At 41.7% G+C, this 13,975-nt stretch overlaps 1 protein-coding gene across 1 annotated transcript; it reads right to left on the bottom strand.

The window, feature by feature from the left end:
• Positions 1 to 1,671: 1,671 nt before the first annotated feature.
• Positions 1,672 to 13,629, bottom strand: CNOT11 (CCR4-NOT transcription complex subunit 11). Its single transcript, XM_059465926.1, has 7 exons — positions 13,218 to 13,629; positions 11,849 to 12,013; positions 7,307 to 7,459; positions 6,574 to 6,776; positions 5,569 to 5,771; positions 4,277 to 4,373; positions 1,672 to 2,026 (listed from the first exon to the last, which is right to left on the bottom strand). The coding sequence occupies exons 1-7, from the start codon at positions 13,627 to 13,629 to the stop codon at positions 1,829 to 1,831; spliced, it is 1,431 nt and encodes a 476-aa protein (XP_059321909.1). The 3' UTR covers positions 1,672 to 1,828.
• Positions 13,630 to 13,975: the final 346 nt, after the last annotated feature.

Raw genomic sequence — 13,975 nt, 5'->3', positions numbered from 1 at the left:
TTCTGCCCTGCTCCATCCTGAGCTCATTCCAAGGAGTTCTGCAGTTCTTTAGGAACTCCTTCAGTGTGGATCTTCTCCATCAGGTATGGACCACTCCAGGGTTATCAATGAGCTGTCACCAGCCTGGCTGAGGGGCTCTGCTGTGCCAGCTTGTCCTGGCTGGGCCTGGAACAGGGCAGCCTTCTTCTCACAAAGGCCACCCTGCACTTCCCCAGTACCACAGGACTCTGAAATGAATATGGCTCAGGCATATCTATGATAAAATCATAAAATTTCTTGGTAAGTCCCTAATCCATGGATTTGTCACAGAACTAGAAAAATTACATGTATCTGTGTAACTCAAGCAAATACAGTGAAGATGCAGAACAGCTAGGCTTTGGCTGTAATATCATAGTAGCACTATACTGGTCTATGACACTAGTCTAAAATGTATGTGTAGCAGTACCCCTCCTAAACACAATTATAGTCAAATTTGGCTTCAGCTTTAGTAGATAGAAAACATTAAGGTATGATTTTAAACCTGCTTGTGCTCTAAGTGTTGCCACTAAAAATGCCTGATAGCAAATATATTGGGTTTGGAAGTAATGTCAAGAATTAGAACAGATCTTAAATAAGTGTTACTTTATACTTTACTTTTACTTTTTTTTACACTTTAACTGGAAAGCTGCACAAGTCTAAGCCCTAGTGACTACAGAACATTTCTTGCAGGACTTTTTACTGAAAGACTGTATTAAATGAGACAAGAGACTGCAAATCCTATCAATCCAAGCACTTTCACATCCTAAATTCCTTGGAAAGAAAAAGCCAAAAGACTGTATTTACTTTGCATTATTGATGTTGTAGTTCCTAAAAATCTGAGAAGCAGATGCAGATTTAAAACAACTTTGATTTAGCAAGCAGTATTAAATTAGAATTTGTTACTTTCCAAGTTACTTTCCTTTTCAATCTCAGGGTTTAAATATAACAGCAGCTACTCTGCTATCAGCTTAAAATTATAGTTTAGCAGCCTTGCTCCCCAGTTTCCCCAATAGCTGGGATCGAACATGAAAGCCACTCTGCCTCTGTGCTCTAGAAGGAAGAGGCTGTTTAACTTTGGAATATACACAGCAACTGACTTCTGAATTTGCACAGTGATAAGTGACTGGAATTCTTTTGATTTTTATGGAAGAAATGTGACCCTCTTTCCTAAGTGAAAGATTTTTACAAGCATGTAAGGTATGGTATTTCAACTGCTGCTGGCATGATTCTGAAAATACTCAGTGGTCTTGCTAGGAGAGAATATTTCTGTGAGCCTACAGCACCCAACTTCATTTCTGCCTTGTGAACATAAGCCTGTAGCTGTTTCTAGATATCAAGACAGACTTTCCCTTACTCACTAGAACACATTGTTAGGAGTTCTGTCCAGCTCCTAGAAGGTCGTACACAGTGAACAAAAGGTAAAACAAGGAACAAACTTACCTTGATACAAGTTGACTTTAATTATATACAAGTAATTTTGGACCCAAAGACAGCGAGTGCCAGATTAATACCTAAATTTGCTGTGAATGCTAAGTATCCTTTATATTATCTCTGGAACTAGAGCCTGAATTTCAGGATATGTATATAACATACAAATTTTAGCCATAGTGAAAAACAGTGTAAGGCCTAACTCATTTCACAAAATCAAACATGTATCAGAAAAAGCCTTATTTATTGTTCAAATGCATAAAATGCTATTTATAATGTAATTAACATAATACATAATTAATCCAGGGATTTAAGTTTAAAATGTACAATTAATTGGTATAAAACACTAGCAAGAGGGTTTTTTTTGCCACTGACAGTCACTTTATTTTGATGCTTTTGTTTCTGACGGATTTTCCCCAGTGTCCAGTGTCTTCAGCAATCTGAAAAGGCCAGCTGCTTCTCGTATCCGACTGAACTCAATGCAGAATGCTTGCACTTCTATAAACAAGTCCTGTACATTAATAATTTTGTTTCTGATTAAAGACTGAAGAAAGACACAAACAAGACGGACCAGGCGGTTCTGAAACATAAGAGAGATGGTTTAATAATCTAAATAAATGTTTGCAACCAAGTCAGTTAAAGGACTGTTCCTCAGCAGTACTAGTGAGGTGCTTTAGCTTCAGCAGTTATTGTGTTCCCAAGCTTTGTACATGCTGCCCCTTCTCTTCCATTTCCCACACTACTATATTTACAATATTGACAGCTTTATAGTTCTTGTACTTCTGGATGCAGGAGCCTTCTCAGGATTAATCCCATGCACAAATGAAGCACCAGATCTACCCATCCACCATAATTAGCTTATTACATAATAATCTCTGAATAAAGGCAAAGAAGACATAATAGCTGAAGATGATGTCAACATTTGAGTCTTGTTTAGTCTTATTTTCTACAATAGCACCATAAAGAAAATTGAACAAGTTTCACATCTTAAAATCTCTTATGACCACATCATCAAGGAACTCCAGATAGGAAGTGACATCAACCAAACTGATTCCAAACTTCCTTCATGGACTGTGCTCTGTTGCTGAATCAGCAGCCCTTTTGCTGCTAACCCTTTTGCTCTATGTTAGAAGGAAAAAAATTCCAGGGACACCTAATCCAAGAACTCATGGCTCATTTCCTGCCTGATCCAGAGAAAAGACAGGATCTTAAAAGTGTTCCTCTTTTTTAAGAGCTACTTAGGTAACACCTTGAAGAGCAGATGGGAATTGCAAGTGAAAGCTTAGGAACTGGCACTTTAAATCTGTCATACATAGATCCAGTCACCAACCATCTGTTTAACACAGAGCACATTCTTCCCCAAGGACAAAACCATGTCTTTATCACTAAAGTGCTCTCATACTTCACATTGTGAAAAAGACTTGAACCCAAACCTTTCTCTAAAAGCACTTATGTATGTGAACAATGTTTATCAGACAGAACTAAGGGATATGACAGATTAAGTGTCTAAAGCATTTCAGATTATTTGACACTGAAAATCAGGTAGCAGCTATTTTTCCAGGAACTGATCTTACTACTGCAAAATTTGCTACTTGTAATGAGACAATTCAGAGACTAAACAACTTATTTCCTTCATTGTGATCAAAAGACATCACATGCTTTCTCTGCAACACAAATTAGTTACATGAGTAATTTTAATAATCCAGGAGCATGAAACTCAGCAAAAGAACAAATGCAAGATTACTGGCTGACTCCCAGTCTCTGAGGATCATTTCCAACAGTAATTTTGTACCATGCTTTTTAAACAAAACATCTTGTGTCTCAGCTGCTGTGAGGCCCCATACACATTAAAAAATGTTAGATCTCAAGCTCTGCATGCTGCTTAGTAATCAGTGTATGTTCCTTGACCCTCAGAGCTCTTTTTTTGTTCCCTGTGTGGCTGAAGCACAGCTGGTCTGTGCCCTCAGCAGCCCCTCTGAGCACAGTGTCCCATTCTGGGCATATTCTCAGCTGCAGCCCAAATCTGCTGCTATTTTCCTACTCCACTACCAAATGTAATAGGCAGAGCTACTCAGCAGGTCACAGATCAAGTTACCCATGTGTGTCTGGCAGAACCACAAAGCAGAGAAGCATCAGCAGCCACCAAGAGACAACACATGGTCAGTCATCATCAGAATGGGATTGAGAACGAGATGGGAGGATTGCTGCTGTCTAAAACCACATTGCAACCCTATCCTGTGCACTGCACACAGCTTTCATTTCTGTAGCTGAAGAATACAATAGAGCTGGAGAAGGTACTAGAGTACACCAAAAAAGCTTAATGGGAAAGGAACAGTTGTCTTGCTGCAAGAGACTCAGGACTGAAGGACTGCAGTCCTTCAGTTTCAAGAGGAAAAAGCTAAGGCAGGACTTGGGATGCAAAAAGCCTAGGAGAAACTGAACATAGAAATGTTTTTCACCAATGACATACCCAAGAAAAGTTCTACTGGGCACCTGGTGAAACCAACAGATCAGTTTAGGAGAGAAGGAAGTACCTCCCACGGCATGTGGAAAACCCCGAATGCCACAAGTGTGTAAACCTTCTCAGGTTTCCCCTGACCCTCCCTAGCCAGGGATCCTTGGAGTGGCTACAACTTCCTCAGTACCAGCATGCAAGTATGACAGGCTTGGAAAGCAGAGAGTGTTAGGAGAAAAAAAAAAGTGCCTTTGAAATAAAAAAAGCACTAAAACAGAGGAACTTGATGCTATCAGCCTTATTAAAATCATAGCACATATTTCACAGAGCAATACATGGGATACTTTTTCCTAACCAATTTATCAAAGCACTTACCTGCATATATTTGTCTTTAATCTGTTCACAGGTGGAGATACAATTGGAGATATAAAGATGAATAAATTCAGGTGGGAGATCAACTGCAGTAGTAAGCCTGTTCAAATAAAATATATTCAGTGGTTTATGAAGCCATAAATCTAGTGTTTTTGTGGCAAAACAAATCTTATCAGTTAGACCTGTTATATGAGTTTATTCCCAGTTCTGTAATACAGAACTGATTTTTCACAGCTTTCAGATGTATTTCTTCTCATTTAAATTTCTAAATTAAGAGTAAAACTTTTTAAAATTCTGACAGTACAGCAGCTAAGTTAGACTGGTTTCTAGTACATCTGACATTTGAGTTGCCACTGTTAACTGAAAGAGCAATACAGCTCTCTTAAGGTACCAACATGCACTAAATGGAGAACTGCCACAAGGTTAAAACACATTCTGACCAAAGTAACTCAAATCAATCCTACCTCAAATAGTGAAATGGGGACAACAGGGAAAAAGGTGAAGGTTTTAGTTTCAATTTTTTGTCTTATTTCCCTTAACAATCAGTGTCTCCCCTGTTTGCACTGACAGTCACTTTGCAGTTTGAGGGAAGTTGTTCCTGTGGTAGCTATGCTGTGGGAGAGCCACATGCCTGACTGGTGGTGTACTCTCCTGGACACAGGTAAAAGCTCTACTCTCACCACTCTTTCTCCATGTTGCAATCATTAGCTCCACTTCAGGGCAGTAACTGCTGTCAGTCTGCACCAGTAGGGGGGCATTTATTTTGGAACTGTTTCTTTAATCAGAAGATATTTAAGGTGCAATTCAACTCTGCTTCAAAGGGACTGCTGATTGAGGCTTTTTTGGTAGCTCATATTCAGTAATTGCCAAGAAATGGAAGAAACTAGTGGGAGAGATGTATTTCTGTAAATTTGTGGGAATTAGCTGTCTGAAAAGTATTCCCATTTAAAGGGCTAGCATTCTGTTAAGAAAATGGGTGGTACCTATCTGCAGAAATTATTCTCAATGAAAACAGAACATGAACCTACAGCAGGGCAGCTGTTTAACAACAGCACCTTTTGTTCATTTAAGCTGCATCAAGAATACAAGTTGCAATTAAGCAGATTAGGCATGTGGCATTAACTGTTTGTGAAGGATTCTCACAATAAATGCCCTTTGTCCCACTGTAGTCTTTAATCTCTCACAGTGACATGCCTCAAGAAGGATCAAAATAACATTTCCAGATATCCTGATAAAACAAAACTGCTGATTTTACACACTCAGCGAAACCTTACTAGATTTGAGATCCTACTCACCGATTTACAACTTCCATTGAATGTAAGGACATGTCCATGTTGACCAAGACAGAAAAATACTCTGTTATTTGACTAGACTGCATTAGTTTCAGCAGCATTTCTATAGCTACTAAGGGATTGTTTTCAACCAGGTCTGGCAATTTAGCAGGAGTGAGACCGATATGGTAAACAAGCTTGGGGTCCTTTTCCAATTCTCCAAGGAGCTGTGAAGAAGAAAAAAAAATCCTTATTTGATTTTTTCTCAACTATTCATGTTACTGCTTGAAAAAACTGTTATAACACATCTAAGATCCAAGAGAATGATAGCCCTTGAGATTTAGGCTTCTCTATTGAAAAGCACTGAGGGCTACTTTAAAATTTTTACTTTAAGTCTTTAAAGACTTAAAGTGTGTCCATAAAACTAATGCATTTAGGAGTCTTTCATCCGTGGATGGCAAAGAAGGGAGTTAAAAAAATCCATGATGATTTTTTTTGATAAAAAAAAAAAAAAAAAAAGAAAGAAAAGTTTCAGCCTCCTTTAGTTTCCTGTCCAGTAGAAGGAAATCTCGATTTCAAGTTCACTTGGCAGAAGGAATAGTGCAAATAAAGCTAATTTTATAGTGCCAGCATAATGATTATGAAAAAAGCCCACTGAAATCAGGGGTAATACTATCAAATTGAGGGGAAAAAAATGTTGTTTAAAAATGTAAAAAAGGTAATTATTTATCAAAAACTTTTACAGAAGCACAAACAACTTAGTTATACAAAGATTTTTCCATGCAAAAACATGTTAGTGCCACTCCTGTTCACCTGTAGCTACATCAAGTCAATGGTATGAACATTATTTTCCTTATTCAGACTATTTTCCTTATTCAGACAAACCCAAGTCAAAATTTTTGGATTTTTACTATTTAAAGTTTTCTGAATGCAAACACAGATCAATTAAAGTGCTCAAACTTTTATAAAACACAGCAGTTAATAGCTTCTTAGAGAATCATTTTAGACAGGAAAGCGCATCATCCTTACCTGTGTTTGCTGTGGGGAAGTCAAAGGACTTTTAAAAGCTTTTGCCATTATTCTTTTTATCTCAACTCCAGTGCTGTTCTTAACACACATTGACTTATCCCACTGAATTGTGTGATCTGGTTCAATGGGATTTAGCCATGCCAATTCATCCTCACATATGTGGAGTGGAGGTGGTGGTCGGATAAACTCTGGTCGAAAGTGACCTAAAAAGGCAACAATAGGAGAGGTTTTCTTAAGCTTTGGGGATTCAGTTCTGTATCAGTAAAAAAGAAGACACCCCAAAAGCCCCTATTTCTTTAAGCTATTATAACACTGAGAACAGTATTACAATCCTATTTGCCTCCCAGAAAAACATTTATTTCTGATTTTTAGTGATACCATTGCATCCACCTGTTTTTCTTCTTGATTCAGATCACTGTGTTCCTGATACTGTGGTCTTTTTCCCTTCCACAGTAACAGCTTCCTTGGGAAGTGCTACCAGCCAATGCAGATCTCAGTGCAGGGACTAGTGTCTTGTTCAACAGATGACATGGGGAAGGGCTTGAAGACAAGTCCGCAAATGTGAACACTAGAATCTGATCTAGAAACAACCTGATGCAATTCTGCACTTCCATTCACCTTAATTTCCATTTCGTGCCTTGAAAATATTTCTGAATTCCATTACATTTTATCTGAATTATAATAACACAGTACGTAGTGAGTTACAGAAACAAAGATGTGAAAATGCACCTACTTTCTATAGGAGGCTTTAGTCCACTCACTAATGCTTCTGTGATTTGGGAAGCAACAGAGCTGTCAAAACCAGAGTTGGAAGAATCTGGGTCAGGATCGCTGAGAATGCTGGGGAAGCTGGCCTTGCTCTGTGTTGGCAACTCGGACTGACGTTCTGAAAGAGGAATATTAAACCATAAAATTGGAACAAAGATGCCCAGAATACAAAAAGTAGTGAGAAACAAGCAGCTTTAGAAAAGAATTGGCTTAAAAAAAACTGAACAGATAATATCAACATGAAATTTAGTACAGTTGGGCAGTCAGCAGTCTGAGTGCCAGCTGACAGGCAAGCACAGAGGGTATGCAGCAAGGAGAAAGAAGAAATAGACATTAATCTTAAATGTAGTCTTGGCTTTAGAACAGGCACCTAACTGATGTAATCTACATCTACAAGCAGCACATTAGTAGGTTCCCATGCTACTCCTCGAAGGGTTCATGTGCTGTATCTGGTTTGTAATCACTTCTCAGAGAAGGAAAGTGAAAGATCTACATGGATCCATTTACAGACCTGCTGGTCATACTAGATAATGGTCATACTAGACCTGAAGTCAGCTATTCAAATTTTCATATTTCTGTGGCATTGCCTGAGCTCCTGGTACATTTGCTGTCAAGCCAGAACCAGTGCTTTAGTGGTAAACAATGGAGTTTTAATGGTTACATGATTCTACAGACATCATCATTAAAGCAAACCTGAAAGGAGCTAAAACCATCCCATTAGAGGTCAAATTACAGAGCATAAACAAGTTACAGAAAAATAACATTAAGGTTAGTGTATATACAGCTGAAGACTTAAACAAAAGGGAAATATGGACCTCACTGCTTGTATGATCAGATTTTTATGTGCCCTTCTCTCAATAATCTATTGCTCTTCTGTATCTGGAGACTTAATGGCTGATCTTCTGTGTTCTCTGTACTATTTTGAGATCCTGTTTTCCATTGCTTTGGCAAAGAAAACTCCAAAGGACAAAAAGCAGAAAAAACCCCACTGCAGAATACCATTTAACAATCCTCTCCCCACCCTGTTAACAGAGAACACTAAGCAGCAGATTATGCCTTAAGCAATCTGAAGTCCAAAACTGCTGGTATCACAGAAGAAATCCCTTGAAGAAGTTCCAGATGAAACTAAACACCACTCAATTTCCTGGCTAATTGAGTGAGTGCTGTTATATTTTGTGTACCCTAACACTTCTAAGCAAAGTGTGCTGGCTCCTTTTTGTGCGATCACGTTGACCCTTTCCAGCTGCCCACACACACAAACTATTTCATATGACTCCAAACAAATCTGCAAGGGATGCCCAAAACTGTGAGACAAGAGCATCATGAGAACAAAGTTGTTAATATTTCTGGCTTTCTGTCCTCCTTTATCCAGCTACTTCAGATAATGCAAACATGTGCATATATGCTCACTGAAGCACCACAGCAGCGTATATTTTTCTATTAAAGGCAACAACTACAATACTTTTAATCTTAAAAAAATCCCCATTTTAAAGGCAAAGTTCGAATGAGATGGTTTATAAAACATATTTTCTACTTCAGCAACTACTTCAAACTTCATCCCATGAGTATTTTCATTTAGCCCCTGAACAGAAGGATTGATTTAACAAAAGAAGTACGGGAGTGGGGAAGAGGCATTGGGTGTCCTTTTTTTATCTTTTCATCAATAGCCTAGGACTTAAATCCATCAGTCACTAAATCATGGATTTGTTAGTAACCTCATAATCTGAAATTGCTGGTGATGTTAGATAAGATGATTACTGATATCTCACTTCACTGATTTGAGAAGCCTGGCTGAGCCCTCAGTTGCATGCATTGAAGCTCAGAAGTTCAACCTCACTGCTTCAAGAATAAGGGCTGAATCAACAGCTTCAGGTAAGCAGATGTAAGAATTACAACACAGTGATTTAACAGAAACTAATACAGCATCTTCAACTAATACATTTACATTTTACAAAACTAACCTGAAAAAAAAAAGGTTTTTTTAGGGAGCTTATTATTTTATTTTTACAGGTAAAAAGAAAGTTTCTTTGATTCTTAAATAAAGCTTGACAATGTATTAAAATGTATTCAATGTATTACTTTCATCCAGGTCAATTACTCCCCCATCAAATAGGGCTTAGCAGACAAACACTGAGGAACACTTTGCCAGGAGACCTATCCCAGCAACTAGGAGAAAATTACTTTTTTGATACAGTAGCACACCAGGTGAACAAACACATATTGTAGGGCAGTACCAACATTTGAATTAGCTCTCTGCAGACCAAAGGGAAAAGAGAACAGAACAACAGTTAATACTCATGCCCAAGATGCTCGATTCCAGCATTCTATTTTTTTTTTAAATTTGTTTGTTTGGTTTTTTTGGGGGGTGGTGGTGGAAAAACCTTAAACCAAAAAAGAAAATCAAAACCAGGAAATCCACCTTAAGAGCTGCAAATAAACTGTCACAGTGAGCTTAGATTCAGAGGATAAGTGTTTTTATTTTTTTTACAAAAAAAGGATTGGCAGAGATAAACTGATAGAAAAAATTGAATGCTTTCTGAATTATTTCATTTGAGTTTGCAAGTATGTGCTAAAGCAAGTAAAAATCATCCTGCTCTGAGCAACTCTAAACTCATATGAAGGACCATACTTCTGAAGAGCTACCAAGTGTTACAGCTGTGCCATTCTGTACATCCTGGGGAAAGGGTGTAAACAAAACACCTCAAACATTGCATCTTAGTGTCATCCTGCACCAGCTTCATCCTGCATATTGAATCATTAGGAGAAATATACTGAAGACTAGTGAAAAAATCATAGACTCTCCAAAACACAACAAAGAGAAGCAGCATCATGATTTTAAAACAAGTAAAAGATGTATATTGTAAGAAAGTGATTAGGAAGCAGACAGTTATTCTGGGGACCTACAGCAAGAATTCTGAGAAAGACAGCACAGAGATTTTTCAGATGCAGCTGCTTTTGTTACATAACTTCCACAACTGCTTGTAAGCAACTGTGCACTTTCACTGGATTATGTAAACAATAATAAAAATTTTATACAAGCACCATTAATGTCTTTGTATTCTACTTTCAGCCATCATTATCTTCTATTTTAAAATAAAGCATGTGGCCTAGAGCACACATTCACCCAACCACAGTTTTGAGGTTGCCCAGAGAAGCTGTGGATCCCCATCCATGGAAATGTCCAAGTCCAGGCTGGATGGGGCTTTGAGCAACCTGGTCTGTTGGAAGTGTCCAGTCTACAGTGGGTGAAGGAGGAAGTAGATGATTTTTATGGTCTTTTCCAGCCCAACAGATTCTGTGATTCAATTATTTCATCTTTAATGAGAACAAACTATTCAGAAGGCAAACAATACCAAGGAGAAAACAAATAAAAGCACCTTGAGGTTTCTTAAGGCATCACATATGCCTTGCACTAAAAACAACAAGTTACCCGAGCAAAATTTTAATTTGCTAAGCTATTCCACAAAATGCAGACAGGATGAACATAAGAAGGACCAGAAAAGTTTGTCTCACCCACAATGGCAAAGCAGGACCCCACAAGATATTAGTTAGTGAACAAGGGACAGTATACCACAGCTTTACCAGTCAATGTCAGAGTCCACAGAGACAAAAAAAAAAAAAAAAAAAAAAAAAAAAAGACAGCACCAAGATACAAGTGCAGGACACAGAAAATTTAAATGGTGCCCAACCTCAGAGCAATAAATCACATTGCACAGATACAGAACTGGGATGGTCAGTTTTCAAGCAAGCAGGTCTACTGCAACATACCAAGGGGAAAGGATTTTTTTGTTTTTAGACTGGTTTCTTGTTCCCAACAATATATAGTATTTCATCTTCACTCCAGATGTGACATGAACAGTCATGTCCCTCCTTCTGTTCTTCTGTCAAAGGATAGGCATCACACTGCTTTTCTTTTCAATCTAGTAAAACTGGATCTCTTCCCAACTGTTGAGCTAACACCAAGGCCTAACTTTGCAATAATCTAAAGATATAATAGTAATACTCAATTTTCCAGGTACAGCTGAAGTACTGGCATGTAACAGTAGTATTACAGTTATGCTAGTTCTCTATAAAAGAAATACCGCAAAGGGTGAAAAGGGATGAAAATACAAAAAAAAAAAAAATCACAAATAACTAAAGCAAAGCAAACAAATGAAAAAACCCACCAAAAACATCCCTCTTGAAAAACCCATCCCTAAAAAAAACACAAACTGTCATAGCTTTAGATTAAAATCTTCCTATACTTGCAAAATATTGTTGTATTTAAGGCAATATATGCTTCAAAACATATATGCTTCAAAAATTACTTGTTAAGGAGGATAAAAGAGTTAGGATGTAATCTCTGCCTGAAGTTTCTTTAAGTGCTTGAGCACAGGTTTGAAGACCTTAAAGCATAGCTTAAACTTCTCCATACTGAGGACAGACAGGTGTTTCCCAGGTAGCCCACAGCCACATTCCAACAAGAGCTTCCATCCCTAAGGACACCACAGGCACAAGCCTTCCTCACCTGCTAATGCCAGCTGCAGCCCACTGATGTCCACTGACTGGGCCATGTTCCCCACATCCATGGCAGCAATCTGCCGAGGAGTCTTCTTGAACAGCTCTCTAGGAGGGGCCAACATCAGTTGTGAAAGGAAGAATTTTTCTGGAGGAGTTATGGGAGGTAAGAAGCCTGTGGAGACACAATGAAAAACAATCCATGCTTTTTAATGTGGGAGCATTAACAGTTTCCATGCTCTTCCTGTATAATAAGCAAAACTAAGAGAAACTGATCTGTTATTTACAGCAAGGTAGGTGCAGCTGGAGAGTCTGTGCTGTGTGACACATACAGAACTGTTTTAATGCAAAATACAGCCTATGTGATCAGTGTTATACAGCTGATGCTAAGTCACTCATACTAGTTCACTCACACAATTTCCCATCCAGACAAAAAGTGAGCTATTTAGTGTGACCTGAATTTACAGAATTAGAGAATGACCTGGGTTGGAAAGGACCTGAAAGACCATCTAGTTCCCACCCCCGGCCACGGGCAGGGACACCTGTCCCTAGGCCAGGTTGCTCTGAGCTCCATCCAGCCTGGCCTTGAACTCTTGCAGGGATGGGGCATCCACACCTTCTCTAGAGCCTGTTCCAGTGCTCCAGCCCTCTAACCAACTTGGTGGTCCTCCCAAGTAGTCTCTCCAACAGGTTATATTTTTTTAGAAAGAGATTTACTCAACACTGGTAGCGTCATATTTACTGAAGAGGAAAAAAGCGTTTCACTCTCATGTATTTCTCTCCAACAGTTTTGTTTCACAGCTTTAAGGCTGTCAGAAGCCTCCAATCACCTCCAGCTTTTTGTGACGGCTTTCTCCCCAAAAAATCCGTGTTATCACAGACTCAATTAGGCTGAAAAAGACCTCCGAGATCATCGAGTCTGATCTATGACTGAACACCACCATGTCAACTACACCAGGGCACTGAGCGCCACGTCCAGTCTTTCCTAGTGAGTGACTCTGCCACCTCCCTGGGCAGCCCACTCCAATGTCTAATCACCCTTTTTGTGAAGAACTCCCTAATCCAACCTAAAGCTCCCGTGGCTCCGTTTTACTCTATGTCCTCTTGCCCTGTCGCTGGTTGATCGGGAGGCCGGCCCCCACCTGGCTACAGCCTCCTTCCTTCAGGCGGCTGTAGAGAGCGAAAAGCCGCCGAGCCTGCTCTTCTCCAGGCTAAAGATCGCCAGCCCCCTGGGGTAGCTGCAGAGCGCTCTGAGGTCCCAGCAAGCGGCCCGGCTGACCCAAGCCCAGAGGCGCCGGCCGTGCGGGTTCCCCACCGCTCTGTCCAGGAGGGCTGCGGTGCCGCCCGGCCGGGCCCGCTCCCCGCCGCCCCGGACACACCTGAGAGCGGGGTGCGCTCCGCCTCGTCGCCGCCGCGCTCGGGCGCGGGGTTGAGGAGGTGGGCGAAGACGGCGGCGAAGGGGTTGGCGGCGAGGGGCTCGGTGCGGTACATCTCCCACAGGAGGTAGAGCGCGGTGAGGCGCTGCGCGGGGCTGGGCAGCAGGTCGGGCTGCTGCAGCAGCAGGACGAGCACGGAGCCCAGCCGGAAGTGCTCGGCCTTCCCGAAGTAGTGGTGGAAGGCGCTGGAGAGCCCCTCGAAGGTGCTGCCGCCCGCCTCCTCCGACACGATGCTCAGCAGGCTCGACAGCTCCTTCGGCGACAAGCTCATCCTGCCGCCCGCCGCCGCCGCCGCCTCGCCCGCCTCCGCCGCCCCCTGCGTGCCGGGCGCCGGGCTGCCCCCGCCCCCGGGCATCCGACCGCGACCGCCGCCGCTCCGGCCCCGGCGCTCCCCGCCGGCCGCGCTTTACGGCGCTGCCGCGAAAGGCGCCGGGGGCGTTCCGGCCCGGGCTTCGGGGCGGCGCGCGCGCGGCCGGGCGGGCCGCGATTGGTCGGGGCCGCCCGGAGGGGGCGGGGCATCGGTCCGGGCAGCGGCCGCGCGCGCGCCTCCCGCGGGGGCCGGCAGGGGGCGCCCGGCGGCGCGCGGCGCCGTGCCCGTGCCGGGCGGGGGCAGCGCCATGGCGGCGGCGGCGGGGGCGCGCCGGGAACCTGCGCATCCCCGGCCGGGGCTGCTCCCGGCCTGCGCCGCCCGGGCCCGCGCT

The sequence above is a fragment of the Ammospiza nelsoni genome, chromosome 2 (assembly GCF_027579445.1).
Source record: "Ammospiza nelsoni isolate bAmmNel1 chromosome 2, bAmmNel1.pri, whole genome shotgun sequence".
Classification (NCBI taxonomy): domain Eukaryota; kingdom Metazoa; phylum Chordata; class Aves; order Passeriformes; family Passerellidae; genus Ammospiza; species Ammospiza nelsoni.
The sequence above is the reverse complement of the archived record's forward strand: the minus strand, read 5'-3'. Positions and strand labels throughout refer to the sequence as shown.

Bases quoted from the DNA above. Each gene is read 5' to 3' on its own strand.
- CNOT11 (XM_059465926.1), bottom strand. From the start codon at position 13,629: ATGCCCGGGGGCGGGGGCAGCCCGGCGCCCGGCACGCAGGGGGCGGCG. The intron at 12,014-13,217 runs GTGTGTCCGGGG...GTGTCTCCACAG, and splicing joins GGAGCGCACCCCGCTCTCAG to GCTTCTTACCTCCCATAACT. The intron at 6,777-7,306 runs GTAGGTGCATTT...TTGCCTTTTTAG, and splicing joins ACTAAAGCCTCCTATAGAAA to GTCACTTTCGACCAGAGTTT.